The 25626-nt window shown below is 43.9% G+C and overlaps 1 protein-coding gene across 1 annotated transcript in view; it reads right to left on the reverse strand.

The window, feature by feature from the left end:
- TNFRSF1B (TNF receptor superfamily member 1B) overlaps positions 1-25626 on the reverse strand; it is a 239739-nt gene that overhangs the window by 30827 nt on the left and 183286 nt on the right. Inside the window, exons 8-9 of the mRNA XM_078642197.1 lie at positions 21407-21444; positions 13799-14048 (exon numbers count right to left, since the gene is read on the reverse strand). Coding sequence (XP_078498323.1) covers positions 13799-14048; positions 21407-21444 — 288 coding nt within the window. The remainder of the gene's footprint in view (positions 1-13798; positions 14049-21406; positions 21445-25626) is intronic.

Genomic DNA, 25626 nt, shown 5'->3' on the forward strand with positions numbered 1-25626 from the left:
GGAGGGTGCGGAACCCTGGGAGGGGGTGCAGGGAGAGGTAGGTCTCGCCCCTGTCACCAATTCAACTTAAGGGTTTAGACCCTAGGTTGAGGAGGAGAGTGGAAAAAGGTACCACGGGCCTGGGGCGACTGCCCCCCACTCTGAGAGAGAGTAAGGGCCAGAGACATCTGGATTGGAGGTCTGTCCTGGCCGCATCCCACTAGGAACACCAGTGGGGTGGTTGGATTAGCGAGAATGTCATGGTGGTATTGGGCCTGCGTCCACCTTTTTCCGCCCCAAGCAGGGAAGCCCATCAAGGGAATGATCGGTCTACCCTGGCTTTTGGCTGGGGGGGAGATGTGTGAGACTTGGCCCTTTCCCCAAAATTTTTCGCCTTTTTATTTCCCTTTTAAATCAGAATGCCCTCATGGTAACAACAATGTATAGGCCTTGTGTACTGAGGAAAGCCCTGTGTACTGTGAAACTGATGTTAAGATGCAGGTGTCTTATACCCCTAACATGGCTGCCACTGACCACTGCTGCTGCAGCGGGGTTTAGTGGGCGCATTCTAGTGGCTAGGGCCTGGCTGGAACCCTCCAAACAATGTATCAACTTAGCCTGCCAGCCTGCCCACAGGTAGAATGGTGGAACCTCCTAGAACCCCCTGGAACCTTCTGGAACATGTGAGGTGACACCAACTGCCACTGCCAACTGTCAACTGGCACTGTATAAGGAAAGGAAGGTAAACTTTCCTGTCAGAGGGACTAAGGGGAGACCTGGGGAAGTACCTACGCAGGAGGATAGGCAGTGGGGGTCAGGGCAGGGTCTTATGATGCTGGAATGACAGGGCCTAGTGTGCTGCTTTACAAGTATTGAGGCATCCTGTACCCCCCCCCACTGACCTAACCCCGCGGCAGGGAACCCCCAGGGACCACTTGAAGGGATTGGCTGAGAAGAACTTGGAACACCAGCCACCAAACTATTCCCCCCTTCAAGGAACAAGAAACCAAGCAACAAAACTAAGGGCGTAAGGAACATCACGCCAACAAGAAACTAAGCTTCTATTTACAAGGGCGCAAGAAACATCACGCCAACCAGAAACTAAGCCTCTATTTACAAGGGCGCAAGAAACCTAAAGCGCTAAGAAGAAATTAAATCATCACAGGACTTTTGAAGAAGCAAACAGGTATTGGCGCGGTACTGACCCTGCGTTTCCTGATGTCACCTGGGGTCTCCCTTGCTAACCTGCTACTGGGGTGTCACCTGTCCTGTATATCTAGCGCTGCCCTTGCTGACCCTGTGAAGAGCGCTGAAGTAATGGAGGGGGTTGCTGCCTTCTGAAGCGCTATATTTGCCTGAACTGCAGCACCCTGAACTGAATGTTATTAGACCTGCTGGTCTTGCCCCCACCTCGTGTGGGCCAAAGCGCTATAGCCCTGCACCCTGCTGTCTGTGAAGCGCTAGAATCCTGGGCGTGATTCCTGCCTGAAGCGCTATATTCTGTGGTGCCCTTCAGCAGCGCTACCTGGAATTAACTGTCTGCTGAGCGCTACCTCTGCTGGGAATTGCCTGCTATATCGTAGCGCTGTGAATCCTGAAAAGCGCTATCCCCCTGAAGCGCTGTGTCACCAAGAACTTCTGTGGCTCTAGAAGTTGCTGCCTTCTGAAGCGCTGACTCCCTGCTCCCCCAACGCTCCTTTGCTGTCCCTGTGAAGAGTGCTGAGGTACTGAAGGGGGTTGCTGCCTTGTGAAGTGCTGTACCTGCAGGGTGCTATTATCTAAACCTGATTGCCTGCTGAAGCGCTGTCCCCAGCATTGCCTGTGGCCAAGCGCTGTCATGTGAGGAACTGAGGTAGTGCCCAGGGAAGCGCTGTAATTTCACTCCAAGCGCTTTCTTGAATGTCCCATAGAAGCGCTGTAATTGTGCCTCCAAGCGCTCTCTTGTAGGCCCCAGAGAAACGCTGTATTTTTGACCTTAAGTGCCCACCTGTTGGCCCCTAGGTGCCTCTAGTGACGTGGAGGCCATTAAGTTACTGTTTATGCCTGAGGACAGGCTTGCCATTCATGAACTGTTTGGGCCCTGGTTCCGGCGTAGGCCTAAAGACATACTGAGTTCATCTGCGATGGCTTAGCCCTGCATAGGGGAGTCCAAGGCATAGTAAAATGCTCATTGAGAATGCTTTACTGAATTGCTTATTGAAATGTTCACCTTAATTAACAGAAATGTTTTACTAATCTAAAGCAAGGCCTGTGCTTACTTAATGAGATGTTGCTCTCTAGCAATGAGTATTGTTCTATTTATAAGTTACTTAATGAAATGCCTATGCCTAATTCCTTCCCTGTAATGTTTACTCCTGATTAGGGGGATGTTACCTATGATTGGGGAAGAGTTTTGAAGTGGTTATTCCTGCTTGTAACCAGGATTATTCTGAACTATAGAAGTTTTATTACACCCCTGCCCCAGTGTTATAACCTCTACTTATTTACAGGATTACTCTTGGGTGCTGAGAGGTTTATGCCTGCTTAATGTAGGAATTAGAATGTTGATCCTGGCCTGGGGTGGAAACGCCAACAGCTGCATAATGAACTGTGTCTGCTGACTAATGAAACATTTATTCATGTTGGTTGAAAGGTGGAGCACATGCCCACAGTTATGGAGTGAGGTGCTCCTTGCTTTAAAGAAATGTTTACATTTACTAAAAGGCTTTACATGCATAAACCAAGTCTTCTAAGCTCAGGCTTGCCTGTTAAAAATGGTTATCTCTGCCTTGAAGAGTTGTTAACTGTTGATTGCTGAGTAGGGGAACGTTAATGCTATAAGGATATAGTTACACTGCCTAATGAGATGTTTTATCCGCAGTGGCGTGTTTTTATTCCTGCCATAGGAGTTTCATTCCTGCCTAAGGAAATGGTTAATGAAATGTTTTACCCTCAGTGAAGTGTTTTACTTCTGCTAAACTGATTATCTCTATTGCAGGAAATGTTTTACCTGTAAGCTCCTGATTAATAGGGGGAAGGCCCTGCCTGTTCAGGCATCAGGTAATAGGATGGTGTGTGATGCCTAAAGAAATACTTTATGCCTAATGAAAGGTGTTGACCTCATTTGAGGCAATGTTTACTCCTGCCCAGGGAAGGGTCTCATACCCCTGCTATAACAGAGATCTACTTACACCTGCTCAATGTAGCGATTTCTACTTCCCTGATGGAATGTTGGTGTAGCCCTGATACAGTTAAACCTGCACAAGGGGATGGTTACCTAGATTGCAATGTTTTCTCCTAGTTAGTGCTGGCTAATGCAATGGTTAGCTGGGCCCAATGAGAAGTTCTCCCAAAGGGATGCCCAACCTTGTTATATGGAATAATTATTCTTAATGAAATGTTTAATTCCTATTACAGGAGGAGAGTTACGTCCACATACTTTTGTGGCAAATTAAATGTTTCATATTTAAGGAAATGTTTGAACTACACTTAACGAATTGTTTATTCCTACAGCGGGGAGATGTTTCTGTTATGGAACTGTCCCTTTGTTTACCTGAGGAAATGGATATTGATGCTTAATGCAGTGTTGTTCTTATGACTTTGAGATGTATTCCTTTCAGGTACTGACCAAGAAGCAAGGCGTAGGTCGGGCCTGTGTCCCACTAAAAATGTATTTAACTATTTATTGATCCAATATTTAATATTTATTGCAGAACGGATATTTATTCATCTAATATTGATCGCAAGTTTTGAGACACATGTATTTTAAATGAATTTATGATTTCCCTGATCCTGCTCTATCTATCAGATTATTTATCTTAATACAAATCACTTGTTTTTATACAAGCTCTGGAGTGGAGTCATTTATTGCGTGCCCAGGTTTCTGTCTCAGTGTGAGTGTGTGCTGCATGATCGCTTAACACATGTGCTTTCGGATGCCTACCCGCTCGTGCCATGCTACCCTAGGGGACTGGTGACCCCAGTTCCAACATATTGGTGTCGAGCGGTGGGATCCAGGACCTGTGACCATGCAGCACCCTCCATTGGGACAGGGTGCACAGCAATTGGGCTGCACAATTATTGTGTGTGCAAGCCTTAGGAATTGACCCCTCCACTGTCTAGCCTGTGAGTGTATCAGGGCCTGTTGGACCTCATTCTGTCGCCACATCCTAGAACCTTTTTCCTGAATTATCTGAGTCCTCACCTGGCACTGGAGTGTTGTGTCAGGGGATGGGGGTGCCTGTTGGGCGGAGGGAAGAAGGAACTCCGTACCACTTTGGGGCACGGGTAGGAGCCCACCCAGAGGGGAGAGGGGATGGGGACAGGAGGGGCAGGTCACACCCAGGGAGGCGGTCACACCAGAGAACCCTGGAAGGGGGTGCAGAGGGAGGAAGGACTCTCCTCTGGCACTGGTCCAGCCACGGGCTTAAAGATCCTGGGTTGGGTGGCCAGGTTCAGGGGTTGCCTGACCTGGCGGGAGGAATCTCTGTATTCAGAGTTCCCCCGGTTGTGACTTCCAGGGGTACCTATCCGGGGAGGAGGGTGCGGAACCCTGGAAGGGGGTGCAGAGGGAGGAAGGACTCTCCTCTGGCACCGGTCCAGCCACGGGGTTAAAGATCCTGGGTTGGGTGGCCAGGTTCAGGGGTTGCCTGACCTGGCGGGAGGAATCTCTGTATTCAGAGTTCCCCCGGTTGTGACTCTCAGGGGTACTACTCCAGGTGGGAGGGTGCGGAACCCTGGGAGGGGGTGCAGGGAGAGGTAGGTCTCGCCCCTGTCACCAATTCAACTTAAGGGTTTAGACCCTAGGTTGAGGAGGAGAGTGGAAAAAGGTACCACGGGCCTGGGGCGACTGCCCCCCACTCTGAGAGAGAGTAAGGGCCAGAGACATCTGGATTGGAGGTCTGTCCTGACCGCATCCCACTAGGAACACCAGTGGGGTGGTTGGATTAGCGAGAATGTCATGGTGGTATTGGGCCTGCGTCCACCTTTTTCCGCCCCAAGCAGGGAAGCCCATCAAGGGAATGATCGGTCTACCCTGGCTTTTGGCTGGGGGGGAGATGTGTGAGACTTGGCCCTTTCCCCAAAATTTTTCGCCTTTTTATTTCCCTTTTAAATCAGAATGCCCTCATGGTAACAACAATGTATAGGCCTTGTGTAGTGAGGAAAGCCCTGTGTACTGTGAAACTGATGTTAAGATGCAGGTGTCTTATACCCCTAACATGGCTGCCACTGACCACTGCTGCTGCAGCGGGGTTTAGTGGGCGCATTCTAGTGGCTAGGGCCTGGCTGGAACCCTCCAAACAATGTATCAACTTAGCCTGCCAGCCTGCCCACAGGTAGAATGGTGGAACCTCCTAGAACCCCCTGGAACCTTCTGGAACATGTGAGGTGACACCAACTGCCACTGCCAACTGTCAACTGGCACTGTATAAGGAAAGGAAGGTAAACTTTCCTGTCAGAGGGACTAAGGGGAGACCTGGGGAAGTACCTACGCAGGAGGATAGGCAGTGGGGGTCAGGGCAGGGTCTTATGATGCTGGAATGACAGGGCCTAGTGTGCTGCTTTACAAGTATTGAGGCATCCTGTACCCCCCCCACTGACCTAACCCCGCGGCAGGGAACCCCCAGGGACCACTTGAAGGGATTGGCTGAGAAGAACTTGGAACACCAGCCACCAAACTATTCCCCCCTTCAAGGAACAAGAAACCAAGCAACAAAACTAAGGGCGTAAGGAACATCACGCCAACAAGAAACTAAGCTTCTATTTACAAGGGCGCAAGAAACATCACGCCAACAACAAACTAAGCCTCTATTTACAAGGGCGCAAGAAACCTAAAGCGCTAAGAAGAAATTAAATCATCACAGGACTTTTGAAGAAGCAAACAGGTATTGGCGCGGTACTGACCCTGCGTTTCCTGATGTCACCTGGGGTCTCCCTTGCTAACCTGCTACTGGGGTGTCACCTGTCCTGTATATCTAGCGCTGCCCTTGCTGACCCTGTGAAGAGCGCTGAAGTAATGGAGGGGGTTGCTGCCTTCTGAAGCGCTATATTTGCCTGAACTGCAGCACCCTGAACTGAATGTTATTAGACCTGCTGGTCTTGCCCCCACCTCGTGTGGGCCAAAGCGCTATAGCCCTGCACCCTGCTGTCTGTGAAGCGCTAGAATCCTGGGCATGATTCCTGCCTGAAGCGCTATATTCTGTGGTGCCCTTCAGCAGCGCTACCTGGAATTAACTGTCTGCTGAGCGCTACCTCTGCTGTGAATTGCCTGCTATATCGTAGCGCTGTGAATCCTGAAAAGCGCTATCCCCCTGAAGCGCTGTGTCACCAAGAACTTCTGTGGCTCTAGAAGTTGCTGCCTTCTGAAGCGCTGACTCCCTGCTCCCCCAACGCTCCTTTGCTGTCCCTGTGAAGAGTGCTGAGGTACTGAAGGGGGTTGCTGCCTTGTGAAGTGCTGTACCTGCAGGGTGCTATTATCTAAACCTGATTGCCTGCTGAAGCGCTGTCCCCAGCATTGCCTGTGGCCAAGCGCTGTCATGTGAGGAACTGAGGTAGTGCCCAGGGAAGCGCTGTAATTTCACTCCAAGCGCTTTCTTGAATGTCCCATAGAAGCGCTGTAATTGTGCCTCCAAGCGCTCTCTTGTAGGCCCCAGAGAAACGCTGTATTTTTTACCTTAAGTGCCCACCTGTTGGCCCCTAGGTGCCTCTAGTGACGTGGAGGCCATTAAGTTACTGTTTATGCCTGAGGACAGGCTTGCCATTCATGAACTGTTTGGGCCCTGGTTCCGGCGTAGGCCTAAAGACATACTGAGTTCATCTGCGATGGCTTAGCCCTGCATAGGGGAGTCCAAGGCATAGTAAAATGCTCATTGAGAATGCTTTACTGAATTGCTTATTGAAATGTTCACCTTAATTAACAGAAATGTTTTACTAATCTAAAGCAAGGCCTGTGCTTACTTAATGAGATGTTGCTCTCTAGCAATGAGTAATGTTCTATTTATAAGTTACTTAATGAAATGCCTATGCCTAAATCCTTCCCTGTAATGTTTACTCCTGATTAGGGGGATGTTACCTATGATTGGGGAAGAGTTTTGAAGTGGTTATTCCTGCTTGTAACCAGGATTATTCTGAACTATAGAAGTTTTATTACACCCCTGCCCCAGTGTTATAACCTCTACTTATTTACAGGATTACTCTTGGGTGCTGAGAGGTTTATGCCTGCTTAATGTAGGAATTAGAATGTTGATCCTGGCCTGGGGTGGAAACGCCAACAGCTGCATAATGAACTGTGTCTGCTGACTAATGAAACGTTTATTCATGTTGGTTGAAAGGTGGAGCACATGCCCACAGTTATGGAGTGAGGTGCTCCTTGCTTTAAAGAAATGTTTACATTTACTAAAAGGCTTTACATGCATAAACCAAGTCTTCTAAGCTCAGGCTTGCCTGTTAAAAATGGTTATCTCTGCCTTGAAGAGTTGTTAACTGTTGATTGCTGAGTAGGGGAACGTTAATGCTATAAGGATATAGTTACACTGCCTAATGAGATGTTTTATCCGCAGTGGCGTGTTTTTATTCCTGCCATAGGAGTTTCATTCCTGCCTAAGGAAATGGTTAATGAAATGTTTTACCCTCAGTGAAGTGTTTTACTTCTGCTAAACTGATTATCTCTATTGCAGGAAATGTTTTACCTGTAAGCTCCTGATTAATAGGGGGAAGGCCCTGCCTGTTCAGGCATCAGGTAATAGGATGGTGTGTGATGCCTAAAGAAATACTTTATGCCTAATGAAAGGTGTTGACCTCATTTGAGGCAATGTTTACTCCTGCCCAGGGAAGGGTCTCATACCCCTGCTATAACAGAGATCTACTTACACCTGCTCAATGTAGCGATTTCTACTTCCCTGATGGAATGTTGGTGTAGCCCTGATACAGTTAAACCTGCACAAGGGGATGGTTACCTAGATTGCAATGTTTTCTCCTAGTTAGTGCTGGCTAATGCAATGGTTAGCTGGGCCCAATGAGAAGTTCTCCCAAAGGGATGCCCAACCTTGTTATATGGAATAATTATTCTTAATGAAATGTTTAATTCCTATTACAGGAGGAGAGTTACGTCCACATACTTTTGTGGCAAATGAAATGTTTCATATTTAAGGAAATGTTTGAACTACACTTAACGAATTGTTTATTCCTACAGCGGGGAGATGTTTCTGTTATGGAACTGTCCCTTTGTTTACCTGAGGAAATGGATATTGATGCTTAATGCAGTGTTGTTCTTATGACTTTGAGATGTATTCCTTTCAGGTACTGACCAAGAAGCAAGGCGTAGGTCGGGCCTGTGTCCCACTAAAAATGTATTTAACTATTTATTGATCCAATATTTAATATTTATTGCAGAACGGATATTTATTCATCTAATATTGATCGCAAGTTTTGAGACACATGTATTTTAAATGAATTTATGATTTCCCTGATCCTGCTCTATCTATCAGATTATTTATCTTAATACAAATCACTTGTTTTTATACAAGCTCTGGAGTGGAGTCATTTATTGCGTGCCCAGGTTTCTGTAACACATGTGCTTTCGGATGCCTACCCGCTCGTGCCATGCTACCCTAGGGGACTGGTGACCCCAGTTCCAACAACCACACATCAGGGTGAACAGTTTTTCTTGGCCGATCCTAGATATACTCAATAATTTTTATCTATAGGATGAGCTGTCCCCCTCGATTGCGTGAATTGCAGCGTCAACGCATTTCGATGGTTAAAAATGATATTCCATCTTTTTCAAGACACAGAATTATATGTCTCTCTTATTTAAGGCACTGGTTGGTATTCTATTCAAGACTGAAAACAACATGTGCAGATGTATGGAGGTGGATCGATGCGGAATGAAGCCTGACTGGAGAGGAGAGATGATGTTAAAAGAAGAAGAGACAATCTATTGAAAAGAACCTTAGCGAGAACCTTATTATCAAAATGTATTAAAGACAACGGCCTATAAGATTGGCTATGCAATGGGTACTTCCCAGGTTTTAACAATAGGAGTATGATCGCTTTGCGAACCATGGGAGGTAGTATGCCTGACTCAAGTGAATCAGCGTAAAGTTCTAATAGGCGGCAAACAAGAAGATGTTTGTAGGTTTTGTAAAATAGTCCTGTGAGTCCGTTAGAGCCAGGCGGCTTGGACCCATCCATGGAATCTACTGCGGAGATGATTTACTAAACTGCTGTTGGTTCACTCAGAAATTATTGCTGTGGAGCAGACAGTCAGATCATAGCCACCTTCGAAAGGTAGTCTGCAAGGGCACTGCCCTGCTCTGCATACCAAGAAGTGTAAAGCTGTGTGTAATACCGTTGCAATTCTGCCTGGACCCTGCCATTATCTGGTCTTGGGCCCTAGCCTGCTAATTAATTATAATTGAATAATTACCCAACTTATTCCCCTACAAACAAAGCAACATGAAATATAATTATTAAACAACTTATATAATTATGAATAAGTTAAAAATGTAATTAAAAAGTCATAATAAATTGATACTTGATTATTACTTCATTAACATCCAACCCTATACCTCTACAAACACAACAAACTACACCCAAAAAAATAACATGAGGACTAAATAACAATTTACCAGATTAATTATCAAAATAAATAATAAATATTAAATTAATAGTTGATGAATTATTACTTAATCAACTTCACACACTACAATTCCTACAATGCCAAAACACAAACCCAATTGCACTCAGTAGAGGCACTAGACAAGGCTGTCCACTGTCCCTGCTGCTCTTCGTCCTGACCCTTGAGCCGTTGGCTATTTGAGTTCGGAGCGATCCCGTCATCAGAGGCCTTAAGTGAGCACATGGGTGGGAGGATCGCATCTTGTTGTACGCTGACGACATTCTGCTCTACTTGGTGTCACCGGCGGCCTCCTTGAACAGAATCCTGCACATATTCTTGGCGTTTGGTAGATTCGCTGGCTACAAAATAAATTGGGCCAAGTCAGTGCTTTATGTCCTTCATGGAACAATGTCCTCGCTTCCCAGGGGAATTCAGATTACGGAAGCGTCGGACAACTTTAAATATTTGGGCATCACGGCTTTATGAACACAATCTCCTGCTTCCCCAGCAATGGCTCAGGAGTAACATCCAGCATTGGAAATCACTCCCCCTGTCCCATCTGGGGCGCGCTGTACTGTTCAAAATGATGTCCCTCCCTAGATTCTTGTACGCTTTGCGGAATGTTCCGCACCTAGTCGAGTCAGCAAACTTTAGGGAAATCAATAGTGCAGTTCATGACCTACTTTGGGAAGGCAAGCCACCGTGGATCACCACTCACAAGCTTATGCTCGGGTGGTTCGATGGAGGTATCGGCCGTCCTGACATCAAAAAATATTATTGGGCGTCCCGCCTCGCAGCTATCAACCAGTGCACATATAAGCCGCATGGAGACCCCGCATTCCAGATTGACAGATGGCTCCTGCCGGGGGTAATTTCGAAGGGGCGCTATATTCTCATTCGGTGAAACCAAATCTGACAGGGCCCACAGCACATGCTACACAGGTGGGGAGGGCGGCAACAAAGTGTTCGAGTTGGGCAGACAAGATTACACTGGCCATGCCACTCTGGTACACCGAACAACTGGGTAAGCTGATTCACACAAGGGGCTTTGACCGGTGGGACCTGATAGGTATCTCAAAAGTGGAGGACTTGTGGAAGGCGGGCGACATGGTTAATTTTGCCCAGCTGCAAGCAGAGTATGAATTGTTGGACTCAGAGTATTTTAGATATTTCCAAATAGGACACACTTTGTTGGCCGTACTGCCCAGGGGGGAATCACTACCTGAATCCTCCCCGCTTGAAGATAGGGTCTTAAATGGGGATCTGCCGGAGAAAGCCATATCAATTATTTATAAAAAATTATTTATTAACATAGCAGACCCGCTGATCAGGCTTCGGCCACACTGGGATTACGATGTAGCAGAGCTTGAAGATGAAGAATGGATCATGGCGGTAGCCTCTCCAAGGGAAGTGACCATTTCCTCCAGGCTACGGTTAGTGTAATTGAAGGTACTGCATAGGTTCTACCTGACCGGCCCTTTGCTGGTGCGAATGGGATATAGCGCAGAAGGAGGATGCCCCAGAAGCTGTGGGCACTTTCATCCATAAACTCTAGAAGTGTATTACTATCCGAAGTTACTGGTCGAAGGCTGTGGGCTGCATTGAGGATGTGTTGGGACAAAATATTGATTGTATAATAAAGCTATGGATGTTAAATGTCTGGCGTCCGGCTGACCTAAGTTCCAAGGAGCAAATATAGGTGACTCTGGGACGGATTGTAGCTAAGCGGAATATTGTTCGCAAGTGGAAAGCGGGAGACCCACCTCGTTTAGCTGATCTGAGTAAGCATATGGATTGGTGTATGGTTACAGAAAAGACCATATATGAAGCCAGGGGGTGCCCCACCAAATGGACTCTGATTTGGAAGAAATGGAACAACTACAGGGGAGGGATATGTGAGCCCCTGCAAGCAAGAGATGAAATCGCAGAACTGGGGCCGGAATCTGGGGAGCTGTAATTACTATCTTGTTTGTTTTTGTTCATATGTACCAGATGCCTCCCTTGTGTTATTGTTAAGTCAGCATTATGATTGTTTGTATTCCAGTTAGTTGCCAAGTCCTGTTTTTTCAATAAAAAGAATTTTTTTAAACCCAAACCCAAAATATCACTAAAAACATATCATAATTACACAATTTACATAATTAATATTCAAATAACTAATTGATAATAAACAATTAATTATTATTAATAAATTGTTAGTTTAATTAACTCTCCACCCTATACCCCTACAGGCAAAACAACCCACACCTGAAATATTACTTACAAAATAAATTAATTACACAATTTACATAATTAATGATCAAATAAATAATAATTAATATTTATTAAAAATGTATTATTAATTAATTGTACTTCTCGGTTACACCACACACCGGAAGCATTATTTATACAACACGCTCAAGTGACTCATTACATAGGAACACACTGGGCGCCGGACGGGACGGAACCTGACACGAATGCACTGATAACTATGCAATACCTTATGGGAACGGGTAGTCACCTGACGAGGTGGCTGACCAACGGTATCTGCACCGGCAGGGCTATTTCTCTACAGCCCCTTAAATCGAGATGGGAGGTCGACCTGGGCAGAGAGCTTAGCGATAAGGAGTGGGAAAGGGTGCTGAAGCTGCCTAAGAAAGTGTCCCGCAACCCTAATTTCAAATTCATTCAGCTAATGGTGGTACATAGGGCATACTTAACACCACACAGGATACGGGTCATGTTTCCAGATGCAGCCGACACCTGCCCTAGATGCCATCTGGAAGATGCCGGCATTTTGCACATGTTCTGGGATTGTCCTAAACTGGGAAACTATTGGGGAACAGTCCACCGTATCCTTAATACAATAGCGCGGGGTAGGCCTTACACATCCGCCTCCTATTGTCTGCTGGGACTGGGTCACAAAGAGAAGAAGAGGAGTGTGGCTACTAGATTTGTGGATTTGGTATTATTGTTGGCAAAGCGAGCGGTGGCCATGAGATGGAAATCAGCTAGACCACCGGAAGTGGAGACGTGGAGTGGGGAAGTGGAGAGATGGGGCAAGGCGGAGGGACAGGAACTACACAGAGAAGAGCGCAGAGGCCTTAGAAAGACACCCATTTCCTTAGACTGGAACGCTCTCTTACTAGAGTTTGAACAGGGGGTGCGGGATCAAGATGTTTAGATTCATGTGCAGGTTTGTATAAGAGGACACGACAAGGGTATGGTGGTGCCGCCTGTGCCGAGAGTCACACACGCACGGACTCTGATTCCGGATGGGTATCCCCCTTGAACAAGATGCAGACCCTGATTGCATTATATGTTGTTTGATTATGTTTCAAGAAGGAGATTGAGAGGACAGACAGTCACTACATGAATATTGGGTGAGTCAACGCCACGTTCAATGTCTTATATGATTAAGTAAGTGCTGGGGGGAGGGAAGGGAGGGAGTTTGGGAGTTGGGAGATCAATCATATCACGAGGAAAACAGAAAATGGAAATGATGGATATATATTGCTGCAAACACTGTTTTAATGTTATGCACAAATGCACAATGGAACTGATGTGTTACTTTGTCTTTCTGTTATCAATAAAGAAATTTTAAAATAAATATTAATTAATTGTACTTAATTAACTTACCACCCTGTATCCCTGTAAACCTCACAACCCGCTCTGACACTATAAATTACTATTAACAATTAAATAGAAAATTATAAATAGCTTAAAATTCAAAACTATAACATAAAACTACTAACAACAATTATATAAACAATATTTAACATATAAAATTAAAATATTAACTGAAACACACACCAATAATTAAAAACAATATTTTTACAATGATATTATTGCAAACGATAATAAAAACACTGATATTGTTGTTTACCATACTGCTTACCTAAAAATGAATATTTATGTCCACGATATTTCTGTATCTTGATATTATTGTGTCACAATATTAAAATCTGGATATTTGTGTGCCTCGATATTTATGACTCCATATTTTATCCAAATACCGGTAGGTCGTTCCACCCTTTAGGAGCAAAGAAGAAGAAGGCTCGACTCCTGTATCTGCTTTCCATATGTGTGGAATAAAGCTAATAGCAGTCCGGAAATGTATTTTAAATAATATGCATTTGGGTTTTGGTGTGATATGTGAAGAATTTTTCTTTGAAACATGCTCAGTTTATACTCCCTTTTATAGTTTTTATAGGACAGGCTTCTGTCAGAAGCATAACTTACCAGAGTTCATGTGAAGACCATTGCTATTTATCATTCCTTTTGGTGTTAGACCCCCTCTTGGTGTCTCAGAAGGTTCTCTCTTCTCTGGTGTCTCCCCAAGAATGGCAGAGCCTGGCATAGGCTCCAGAGAGCATGTGCTTAATCTCTGGTTCTTCAGAAGAAGTTCTTGTTCCTGCACTGGACTATTGTAATTCAAGACAGATGGGATTCGTAGACCTTGGCTCATTTGTTTCTCACTGGCTGTGTTAAGCTAAAACATGAAAATGTAATTGAAAGTAGTTAAAAAGTAAAATAGTAAATAAATCAAAGTACATAAAAAAGGACACATTTTCAAAATGGCAAACATACTCTTGCTGGCCTGTCAAATCTGGCCTCTGTGCATAGTCATTGCAATGATCCATCTATTACTTGTACTGAAACACATAATACACAACAGGGATTATGTTGTGGGTTCTGTAAAGATCTCATTGTTGGACTTGACCCTCTCTGCAGGGTCACCCCCAAAACGTTTTGCCTTCACTCCTCCTGTTTTCTGAATTTGTTTCTGTAGGCAGAAGGACTTTATGCACTTTACCACTGCTAATCAGTTCTAAAGTGTTTGTGCTCTCTCCCTAAAACATAGTAAGATTGGCCTACACCTGATTGGCACATCTACTTATAAGTCCCTAGTATATATTATTACATGTACCCAAGACCTGTAAATTAAGGGGCATATTTATGTATAGGTTGCGTCACTTTTGCACCATGCAAAAGGATGCATGTGTGGTGCAACCTTAAAATGCGATTTAACAAGTCATGCAAGGCCACTTTGCATGGTCCTGAGTGCAAATTGCTGCATTGTGTTACTCTGCCCCAGGGAAGCATTCCATGGGTGTTGCATGGGTGTTCCCAAGCAACACCCATGAAGTTTGCAGAGTTCAGATGCAAATGCCTGAAATACATAGTGTCCCCCTGGGGTTGTGAATGTTGACTTCTCTTTGGCCCCCTCAGTCAGAGCAATCTGCCAGTACTGTGATGTGAAATCAAATGTCCTAAACAAAGTGGCATTGTCCAGCCTATCAATTAGCTCATTAGCTCTGGGGATGGGTTGTGCATCAATCCTGGTGACCGAATTGAGTCATTGATAGTCCACCTAGAACCGGAGTTCTGGTGTGGCGTCCAGAGAGCCGCCTTTAGTAGATGGCTCTTGTGATTGACGGTGACCATGACTTGGTTGAAAGTGCCCATTAATGAGGGCCCACTGTCTATACTTTGAAGTATTGGAAGGTATATGGCCTTTTGGCACCATTTCTACATCCTCCAGGGAAACTAGGCTCACCTCTGGCTGTCTCCCCAAACTAACTGGGATTACCTCCTCTTTGTGCGCTACACTCGCCAACCCAGGTGTCTGCTCACCAGTGGGGGGCTATGCTCTCTTTTGACATTGGGAGTAGCCCTGGTTGTGCCTATATTTGTAACACTCTGTACTTTGGGGTGCAAGCCTCCCTGTCTTATGATCAAAGATCTTCCTAGGATCAGACTGGAACAGGTTACCACTATTTCCTTGGGCATTATTGTGGGAGCCTTTTGCGAACTCCTTGTTTTTGAGGTTTTGAGGTTCCGCCCCCCCTCCCACTTTCTTCTGTTGGGAACCCTGACCACCTTTGTGGGTGACACCCTCAGATACCTTTCTGGACACTGTTGTGCTAGCCCAGAAGTCCGCCCCCTCAGCAAGTTTCCTGGGGTCAGCCAGCTTACTGTCCACTAGGTGCTGGCACAACTCTGCAAAACCGATACTGAGCATGTGCTCCCTCATGATCAAATGATACAACCCATTAAAATCACTAACTTTGATGCCCCTCACCCAACCTGTCAGTTCCTTACTGGAGTAATCAGCAAAACCTACCTAGGTCTTCATGGGTATACGTTGTTTGGTCCCCAACATCTGATGCCAGAATTGTGTCCCTCTCAAGAGTTGGCATGTGCTTTCACAGACCTCCCCTCCCCCAGTACTTTTCAGGAGCCCTGCGAACCTTCAGGGCAACCGCATAAGCAGATTACCACATAAGAATGTCATCTCCCACCATATAACTGGGCCCCATATCCTTTTGTATACGAAACCTCTTGTCTCCATCAGGTACTGCTTTTATGCTGCCAACATCACTGCTGGAATCAGACTTCTTGGCCTTGATGTTGAGCTCTTTTAGACTCAGTTCATGAGAAAGAAAAAATGTCTTCTCTGCTGAGGCTCCCTGTGCCTCAGCTCTTCTAGCCTCCCTTTCAACCTTCTTCTCTTTGGCCTCTATCTTGAGGATTGGCCATGTGTAGCTTGAATTCCTTCTCCTCCCTGCTCTCCATTAGCTCCTCTGGAATAGGCCGCAGGAGGAGACGCTACTTTCTGCTTTCACAGGGAGCTCAATATCCCCCTCAATTTCTGCAGGTGACTCCTCAGAAGAACCACTCTTAGGCTCCCCAATTCCATCACTCTCCTTGGAGAAGGCTTCTGCCCAGGCACTCAGTGCCTTTTGAAATTCCACCTTTATGGTGGCACTCTGGCAGAAACTCCCATCTTCTTACGAACGTCTTTAACCCGGGCCACTGTGAATGGTTCCAAGTTGGCCAGCTCAAACTCTGTGGCTTGAGTTGTAGAACCAGCAGGCAGAGGCGTGATGTAGACGAAAATAAAAACAATGCAAAACAGGGAGAAATTGGAAAAATCTATAAAGGTTTTTAATATGGATGGGTAGTGTACACCTAGTTACTGAATGGCACTGCAGAAACCCAAGTCATATCCTCACTGCTGATCACCAATGTTAGAAAATGTGTTTCTGGTTGGCAGAGGTATTCACCCTGTCCAAGCAGGAACCGTAATTCAGTCACAACACACCCTAAATTATCCTGTGCTCATCATCTGGTAGCTCGGCACAGAGCAGTCAGGCTTAGTTTAAGAGGCAATGTGTTAAGTATTTGTGCAACACTTCAAACAGTAATACATTGAAAACAAAACAAAAAGACTCCAGTTTAGAAAATATATAATATAGTTTTTACAAATAAGACAAGATAAAAATGGCAAAAATCCAATAAGTAGCAGTTGAGATATGAATTTTTTTTAAATTAAAAGACAAAATAGCACTTAGAAGCAATAAGCACTTATTGGGATGTCTTGTCGGGCCGGACCTGGATACATTAAAAAATTCAGGATGCCCGTGTTAGAGTGCAGGTTGCATATGGGAACCCACTTAGTACCTTGATGCTTGGTTTGCGTCAAAGAAGATGCGAGGTGCAGCCGAAGCAAGGCATCGGTGTCGAGCCATGCAGTGGACAAGATGCATCGAGATTCTCCACACAATAGTGGTGAGACGTTGGTTTCAAGTGTGTGGCACTGGTCCCGAATGCGATTCCTGACTACTGCTCCCACAGCAGAGGATGGTGATTCCGCTGTTCCCTACCCCACTTACATTTCAAAGGGCTTGCCCCCCAGCACACTCCAATAAACCTAACACCAATATTTTGTGACCCTAGACTTCTTTGCACCTTGGCAGGGAAAGGGAAGAACATTCCAAAACTGGATGTGGGGGTATCCTAGAACATTCCACCACTTGGAAATACACTCTAGGACCTGCAGACATTACTGAGGAACCACAGCCTTGTTCCTCAGAGGACTGCCCTACTGATTGAGGCTTGCCTTGTTCCCAGAGGACTTCCCTGTTGCTTGAGGCCTACCTTGTTTCCAGAGGACTACCCTGCTGCTTGAGGCCTGCCTTGTTTCCAGAGAACTGCACTGCTGCTTGAGACTTGTCTTGTTCCCTAGATGACTGCCCTCTTAATTCAGGCTGCCCTGCTCTCTGTGAAGGAAGATTGAACCTGCCTCGTTTATCCCAGGCTACCTGTGTGACTCCAATTGTCAATTGGTTGACCTCCTATTCTGACCTACAGGGACACAACAAGCTCCAGAGGCCTGCTGCAACTGGACCTGCCTGGCCCTGCAACTGGACCTCCCTGAGCCCTACCTGCCTCTGCAAGAGTGAGTCATTGATCCCCATGAGGTGCCTCCTCAGGTCCTGCACCTTGGCTGGCATCAGAGTGCACTCTTCTACAAGGAAATATGAAATCCTGAATTTCTGGACTCTTCGCAACGGACTTTCAGAAGGCAACTTTTTCAGCAGGACTAACCTGGTCTCTGTATGAGGCCCATGCCCTATCACGGTCAGCCTATACTTGTGACTTTCCCGCAGTCTAGCACGACCAGATAACTGCAAATGGTGTTTTGTGCTTTTAGGTGCTATACCTACCTAAAACTTTAACATTTAGAAAGCCTTGTTTCTACTGATTGGATTGCCTGTCGTTTCGGTCTCAGTTAATTTACTAAAATGTACTATATTTTTTTTTTATTGGTTTGGGATATTTCTTCTGCTCTGTGTGCTGCATAAATACTTTACACAGTGTCTCAAAATGAATCCTGACTTATTTTGTGCCAAGAAACCAGAGAGTTAAACCCAGGTCAATTTAGTGACTTTTATGGTTCACCCTGGGAAAAATTGCGGTTGTTGCTTGAGTAGGGTTTTCACTCCCCTCAATCAATAACCCGATTTCTTACACTCACTATTGACAAAAGTGGAGAGAAGACATCTTTACGTAATGAGCTAAGGATGTAAACCCTATTTTGCATAGGAACAGGTACCTGGTAGCACTCAGGTTCCAGGCATAAACCTGTGAATTCAAAAAGTAGGAAATTTGTAAAAGTGTGTTCAAAACGGAGGCAGAGATCTCTGCACTTACTTTGTCTACCTTTTTGTTTATCAGGCCCTGTATGTTTTAAGCTTTGAACAGTAGGTGCATGCACTCAAGATTAGAATATACATAGTGGAAACTAACCAGGCTTTACATGATTCAGATCAGATTTGAGTTTATCTGGGCTGAAACAGGCTATTATTACACCCTGTAGACCAATGTCTTACTACGACTTGACTTCAACTTCCAACAACTCACAGAAGATGATAGAGCAGGTATGGGATAGACTACTCAAAAAAGAGATGGGAACGACCAAAATTGAAGGGATATCAGACTCTGATGGACCACTGACAATATCACAATATGAAACTGCTTAATCGCTTTCAATAGATGCATCTCAGCACCAGTTCAAGTAAATCATTTCTCAACCATGACATAATGCGTGCAATCTCAACCTTGCATCCTAGAGGGCTTTCAAACATTATTTTCCCAGAAATGGCTGCCTTGATTTTTACCATTTCACTTGAATGCAGCTTTTCAGATAAAGTTACAACTGCTATTTAGTCTTGTAAATTGGATGTTTTCAAATTTTAAAGGAAAACTGGTGCAACACTTGTGTGGTAGTTATTTTTTACGTCCTCTAAACATCTTTGACACAGTTGACCATGACACTCTAATGCAAAGACTCTTCGAAGCCGGCATAGAGAGGGACTGCTCTCAACTGGATCACATTCTACCTTCATAACAGGACAAATGTAATCTATACTTCCCCTTTCTCATCCAAACCGTACTTCAAAAAAGCAGGGGTCCCTCAAGGATCTATCATCTCACTCATACTTTTCAACATCTACATGAAGTCATTACCGGCAATGATTAATGAATATGCAGATGACACACAAATACTCCTTAAACTGGAAAGCCCCAAAAACATTGGAAACTCCAAAATCTTCAGTTGCCTCAGAGCCGTTGATACGTGGATGACATTGAGCCATCTTAACTTGAATGCTTCCAAAACTGAAATACTCACATGTGGTAATTAGACAAATTATGACCCACTTTGTGTCTGACCTGACGATCTGAGACCACCTCCTAAAGTATCTAAGAAAGTAAGAAACCTTGGCATTACCATGGACTCCAAGTTATCAATGAATGCCCAAGTTGACAAATTAGCAAGATTAAGCTTCATTACTATGAAAACTCTGCGATGCATCTTCCCCCACCTGGTATTTCCACACAAGGTCCAGGCTACTATCTCTCTTGTACTGTTTAAACTTGATTATGCCAATGGCCTTTACCACGGATCAACTTTATCAACTATGAAAAGACTAAAATGGATTCAGAACTGTGCTGCCAGTCTACTCCTACATGTAAATCAACAAGCCCACATCCCTCCTGCCTTTTGGGCCATACATTGGTTACCAGTTGCCAGAAGATCCACCTTCAAGCTGCTGTGAATCACCCACAAAGCAATACATGGAACAGGACCGCGTTTCATCAGGAATAAAATCATCAAATACATTTAACAAAGAATCCTCAGCTCCAGATTAGCACATTGCTTCAAAACCCCACCATATAAAAAAACCATAGGTGGTACATCTTTCTCTGTTGAAGCAGCCAAGCTATGGAATGCATTATCACTAAACTTAAGATTCGCGGATAACTACCTTATCTTTAGAAGACTACTTAAGAGTTGGCTCTTTCCTTCATAACCACCATACTCAAACACTAATTTACAGCATATCCCTGTCTATGTAAACATTTATAATTTGATTATATGTATGTATCTAGGTATGTGTATTTCTTTGTACAAATATGTTAAATAAATATGGTTTTTAAAATGTATAGATATTTTTTAGGTCTGCTTAACAAATGTATATATTAATTATGGCTAAATCTATATATATTATTCTATACTTAACATGTATATAGGTCACTGCATAGTTTTCATCTAAGTTATTTGATTAGATGCTTATAAGTCTCTGTTTTATTTATTTATCACAATATGTAAATATTATCATGACTACTTCATCTATAAGTACTTCACTATCGAAATATTGAGGAAAATATAACATTAAAATAAAATAAAAACTAGATATAAAATTACACAAATAAATTAGCTTCAAGTGCAGCAACAATTGAAAGTCTGAGTTTATGCAATACAACTTTAAATCTTGACTTATTATATTGCATATACATATATACCCTTTCCATGTAGTTATGAATCTTTATTGTTATTGCTTTACTTCTACTGTTGAAAAACAAAATGTGACTCTCTCCAATGCACTACTTTATGTCTTCCACTATATCTCTCTCAATATATCCTCTACTTCCACTCTCTGACTCATCCCAAACCTCATTCTACTACTACGATCTCCAAAATACTTCTTTCTAGGCTCTTCCCTTGTTGGCTCACCAAACCTTATTATACTACTATGATCTCCCAAACAACTCTTTCTAAATTCTTCCCTCATGTATCCCTCTTTTGACTCATCCAAAACCTCATTTTACTACTCTGATCTTCCTAATCTCTTTCTTGAGACTCTTCCCTCCTCTTCTCTCCTTTTGCTCATCACAAACTTCATCTTGCTTCTAGGATCTCACAAAAAATACTTTCTAGACTCTTTTCTCGTCTATCCCTCCATTATTCTATTCAATCCAACAGACTTGCATGTCCACCATTCAAATAAACTCATACTTCCCTATACATTACTAATCCACCACTAATCCTTTTTGGCTTCCGGAGTAGCGTGCTACTTGCTGAAAAGAGCTTTGGCACCTCGTCAAAGTTTTACCCCCACCAACTACAATCAGGTGTGTCGTGCATGAGAACTGTGGGCTTTTGCCACAATGGTGTGAATACATAATAGAAGAAAAGATACATTGATGAATGATACTCACACATGTTGTCTCTGTTCTCAGTTTGGAAGGGCAATATCCTGTAATAAGATTGGTTAAAAGAGAAAAGGTTCAATATCATACGTAGCTTGTTAAAAGAACATTGGCGTCTTACACCAACTGTGCATTAGAAAGATTGGAAAATGACTCTATGTTACTATGTGAATCTCTTTCAAGGAATTCTGCATCACTTCACTGGGCATCAATAGTACTGGGCTTCTCTTCTTACAGGGAAAATGTCATGTCCACTGTCCATCATGGAGTATAAGATCAAAGTCCTTGCTTGAAATCAATATCCCTATTTACCACAAATCCCACTTGGAAGTGTCTTCAATCTTAGTACAATCTGCAAAGTAATGGAACTCAGTACCTGTGCATATTCGGAAATCAATTGACCACCTGCTTATCAGAAAAGCCAATAAATCCTGGCTGAGGAGACCATGTCTAAGGAGGTCATTTTATATACGTAGAATCAGATGCTGCAATGGGGCATCTACCAAGCTGGCATGTGAGCTAAATGCTGTCAATAAATAGATCCGTGAGTTGAGTTGCCATAAACAACTGTGCAATTAGCACATCGCAAGCTCCAGTTCCAATATGATTCATTTAGAGAGCAAAGGACTGATCAAAGGAAATGTACAAGTGAAACTGAATCATTGGTACCTAGTCCTGGTGCATTCCATGCAGTTGGTTTTTAACTTATTTGTGACATTTTGGAATGGAAATCGACTCAACCCCATGCAGATCAACACTGGTCCTGCTCGAAGAGGAACAGTCAACCTCAAACTACCAGCCAACATCTCCCATTGAGAACACAAGCAACCCGAGACCGTCTTCAGCCATGATGAGCCCATTAATTAGGTGCAGCTTCAGTCCTTATTGCAAATAGATCACATCTGGGAATAACTGCTGTTCATTGGGGAAGTCACATAGTTTATTTCCAGAGTTCTTTATAGAGCAGACCTTACACCGCCATTGTGGTCTCATGGCAGAAGATTCTAGTTTTAGGGGCAGAACTATCGAGACTTTGTGGCTGTCACAAGTAATGGAAAGTGACGCAAAGTTAGACAGTCTTAACTCTGTATGTACTTTTCATCGCAAAACGTTTTGTGAGATGGAAAAGTGCCCTTTTGTAGCACAAATGGTGCCGTACGCTGCTTTGTGGGACTTATAATGAAGCGGGCATTCCATGGGTGGGTGTCGGGCGTTATAGGGTCAGCCACCCATGGTTTTTGATGCAAAGCCCTATCTACCAAAATAGTTACACCCGGAGTTACATCAAAAATAATGCTTCCTTGTTCCAGGTAATAAGTAGGCGAAATGTTTTTATCCCTCCCTATATCTCACAAAGTGAATGTGTGCAGCTATGTATGGCACTCATAAAATGCCTGTAATGTTTTAAACTTTGTATAAGCATGGGATTTTGTGCTGGAAAGGAACTTTTGAAGTACAAAAGCACCGGTGCACTGGACGCACAGAACTTTGCACCATGGTGTAAAAGTGTGTGTGCGGAGCCAGGCAGCCTAAAGAGAGCAGCTGGCCACATTTAGTAAATATGATTTTGAACTTTGAATCTGTAATTTGATTGAATGAGTGGTGCCATTTCATACATCTGCATGAAATTTGGCAGAGACATTGACATGTTTACCTTAATTCTTATTCTGAGCTTCATATGCAGGTCCATCAAGGGTGGCATGGTTACAAGGGTTGCACTACTTTTGTTTGTAAATATGCTCCTCAGTGGTTTTTTTTTGACTGGTGTTATTCTTGAAATATTGTTGATGATAAATTAATAATAATAATGTAATGGCTTGTAAAACATGCTTGACAAAATAGAGGCGTTTTAAATTGTATTTAAATAAAAGAGAATTCTCTGTTTTTGGAAAGTGTATTCTGCGGTTCTATTGTCAATTAGCACAGGCCGAAAAAATTGCATTCCTGCCCCTCTAGCAAGCTTAACATTGGGGATGTACACCATGGATGTATTTACTGATCTCAAAGTGTTGGCGGTTGGATGTGTTTTTTAAACGTTTACTGAGGAAGGCTGGGCCTTTTTGGCAGCGATGGTTGTGTGCTATGCACATTGACCTTTACTGAATGCTCTCTTTCAACTGGAGCCAATGTAAAGCCTGGACACCTAAGAGATGGCGTCTTTCCAGTGCTGACGTAGGAAATATCCCTCTTGCGCCAACGCTGAAGCCTACAACAAATATTCGTTAATACCCTGATAGGTTACACTTTTTCGGGTCGTTTCAGATTCTTTTACTAGACAATGCTGCTTAAAATCACAGTTTACTGCCAATGATCTCTCAGCATTTTTGGAGAGATATTGGTCCACCCATATCCCTAAATTCTTTACCTTTGAGGCCTTGGTAGGGGAGCGTCCAGTGCTCGTAGGCACATTTCTTTAGGGCAGGCACTGGAGAGGGCTCCTACCAGCATGATTTGTTTTGCTGGAGTTATATTCAAGGAAATCTAAACACATCCACTACTCAGTGGGTCAGTACAATTCCTTGGGGGCCACTTCAAGTTAAAGGATGCAGGCTTGAACTGCTGTGTTCCCTCCGGTTTGAAAGAATCAGGCCAGTCTACTACTAAGTCGTGCAGACTTATTTCTACGTGCCTGCTGTGCAGCATTAAAGCCTGAAGAGAGACCTCATTTTTTACTATTTTTTTTATTTTACAGAGTTTTACATAGCACGAACTTGACCCGAATTGGGTTTCAGAGCGCTTTACATAGCACCAGTTTCATTGCAGATGGACACGTTCATTTTTTTGTTAGGCACGGGGAGATTAAGAGATTTGCCAAGAATCACAGGATGTTCAGGGTCATTGCCGAGAGTCGAACCCAGTTCCCAGATTCGAGGTCGACCGCCCTAGCCGTTAGGCCAACTCCTCTCCCCTAAAATGATATGATCAAGGACCTACACCATTGTCGGACTCTAAGATACTTATGTAATTGATAATCACAGTGGTGACTGATTCTATGCTCTGAAGAGAGCGAAAACCATCCTTATGGTCACCCAGTATCCTTATTCTCAAAGTAGGACTGGAGCTGGCCCCTTACACCCTGTTCTAGTGACTGAGACACATATGAAAGGTTGGAGATGGCTGTATAATTAGTCAAGTGCTAGGAAATGCTTCTTCTGGATATTAACGTGACTTATTAAATATTATTCATTCATTCATTCATTTAATGTGGCTAGATCCACCTATGTTTTTTTAAGTAGTGGAGAAACTACCAACCTTTTTAAAGCTACGGGCTCCTACCCTCTTTTTAAATGAAAGTTTATGGCAGAAGTGAGGGGACTGAAATCAGCTGGAGGAAGTGAAATCTTATTAAAAATCTTAATTTTAGTAGGATATACATCTAGTGGAGCGTTTGAAACTTTGCATTTTTATTGCATCAAACATTTTGGTGGTACAGATGGGCAAACACCCCTCAGGAAACTTGACTCTTGTGTTAATAGGTATAGTTTTTCCTTTATCTGACTGCAAGAAATTTCTTCCCAAGTTCAGAGTGGATTATTTATCTTTTCATTGAAGAAATCAGCAATATCGTTGCAAAGATATAGTTAGGCAGAATTTAAGGAGGTTATATACCCAAAGAACATAGCTCCACACCAATAGAAGGTTCCTACAGGAAAGGCAGAGGCTCCTGTGGTCAGTAAGGTGGCTCCAAATGGGTGGAAAGTGAGTCCCTGCCTGATAGAGGTATTTTGATGAGGTAAAGAGGAGGAAGAAACCAGGACAGCAATCAAAGAACGGCATGCAGTGCAAAGAAATGCAGGGGTTGCAAATTACGGTATTTTTTTACCTGCGAGGAAGGCAGATATCCATCCAAGAAGCCAGAATAACAGGCACGCCACATGCAAAACACCAGAACCTCCATAAAACCATTGTGAGGGGAAGGGTGCAGGGTCATGTGTTTTGTGGGCGTGTAGCCTAAGGGTGCAGGGACCAATAGGAACAGGCAGGGGAAGAAAAGGTAGGGAACAGGGGAGGTGGCGACCAGTGGATTCCTGGGAAGACAAAATGGGTAAGATGGAAGAAGGACAGTTAGTCAGGTGAGGATGTAGAATGGGAACAGGACCAATCCTTACCTGGGGAGCCTCTATATTTCAGGGGGGAAAATGCCCTTCCCACTTTGAGAGAAAGAGAGATCAAGAGTAACACCTTAGTCTAAGTGAACTGATAAGAGAGACCAGAGATTGAAATGAGGA

The sequence above is a fragment of the Lissotriton helveticus genome, chromosome 5_1 (assembly GCF_964261635.1).
Source record: "Lissotriton helveticus chromosome 5_1, aLisHel1.1, whole genome shotgun sequence".
NCBI lineage: Eukaryota > Metazoa > Chordata > Amphibia > Caudata > Salamandridae > Lissotriton > Lissotriton helveticus.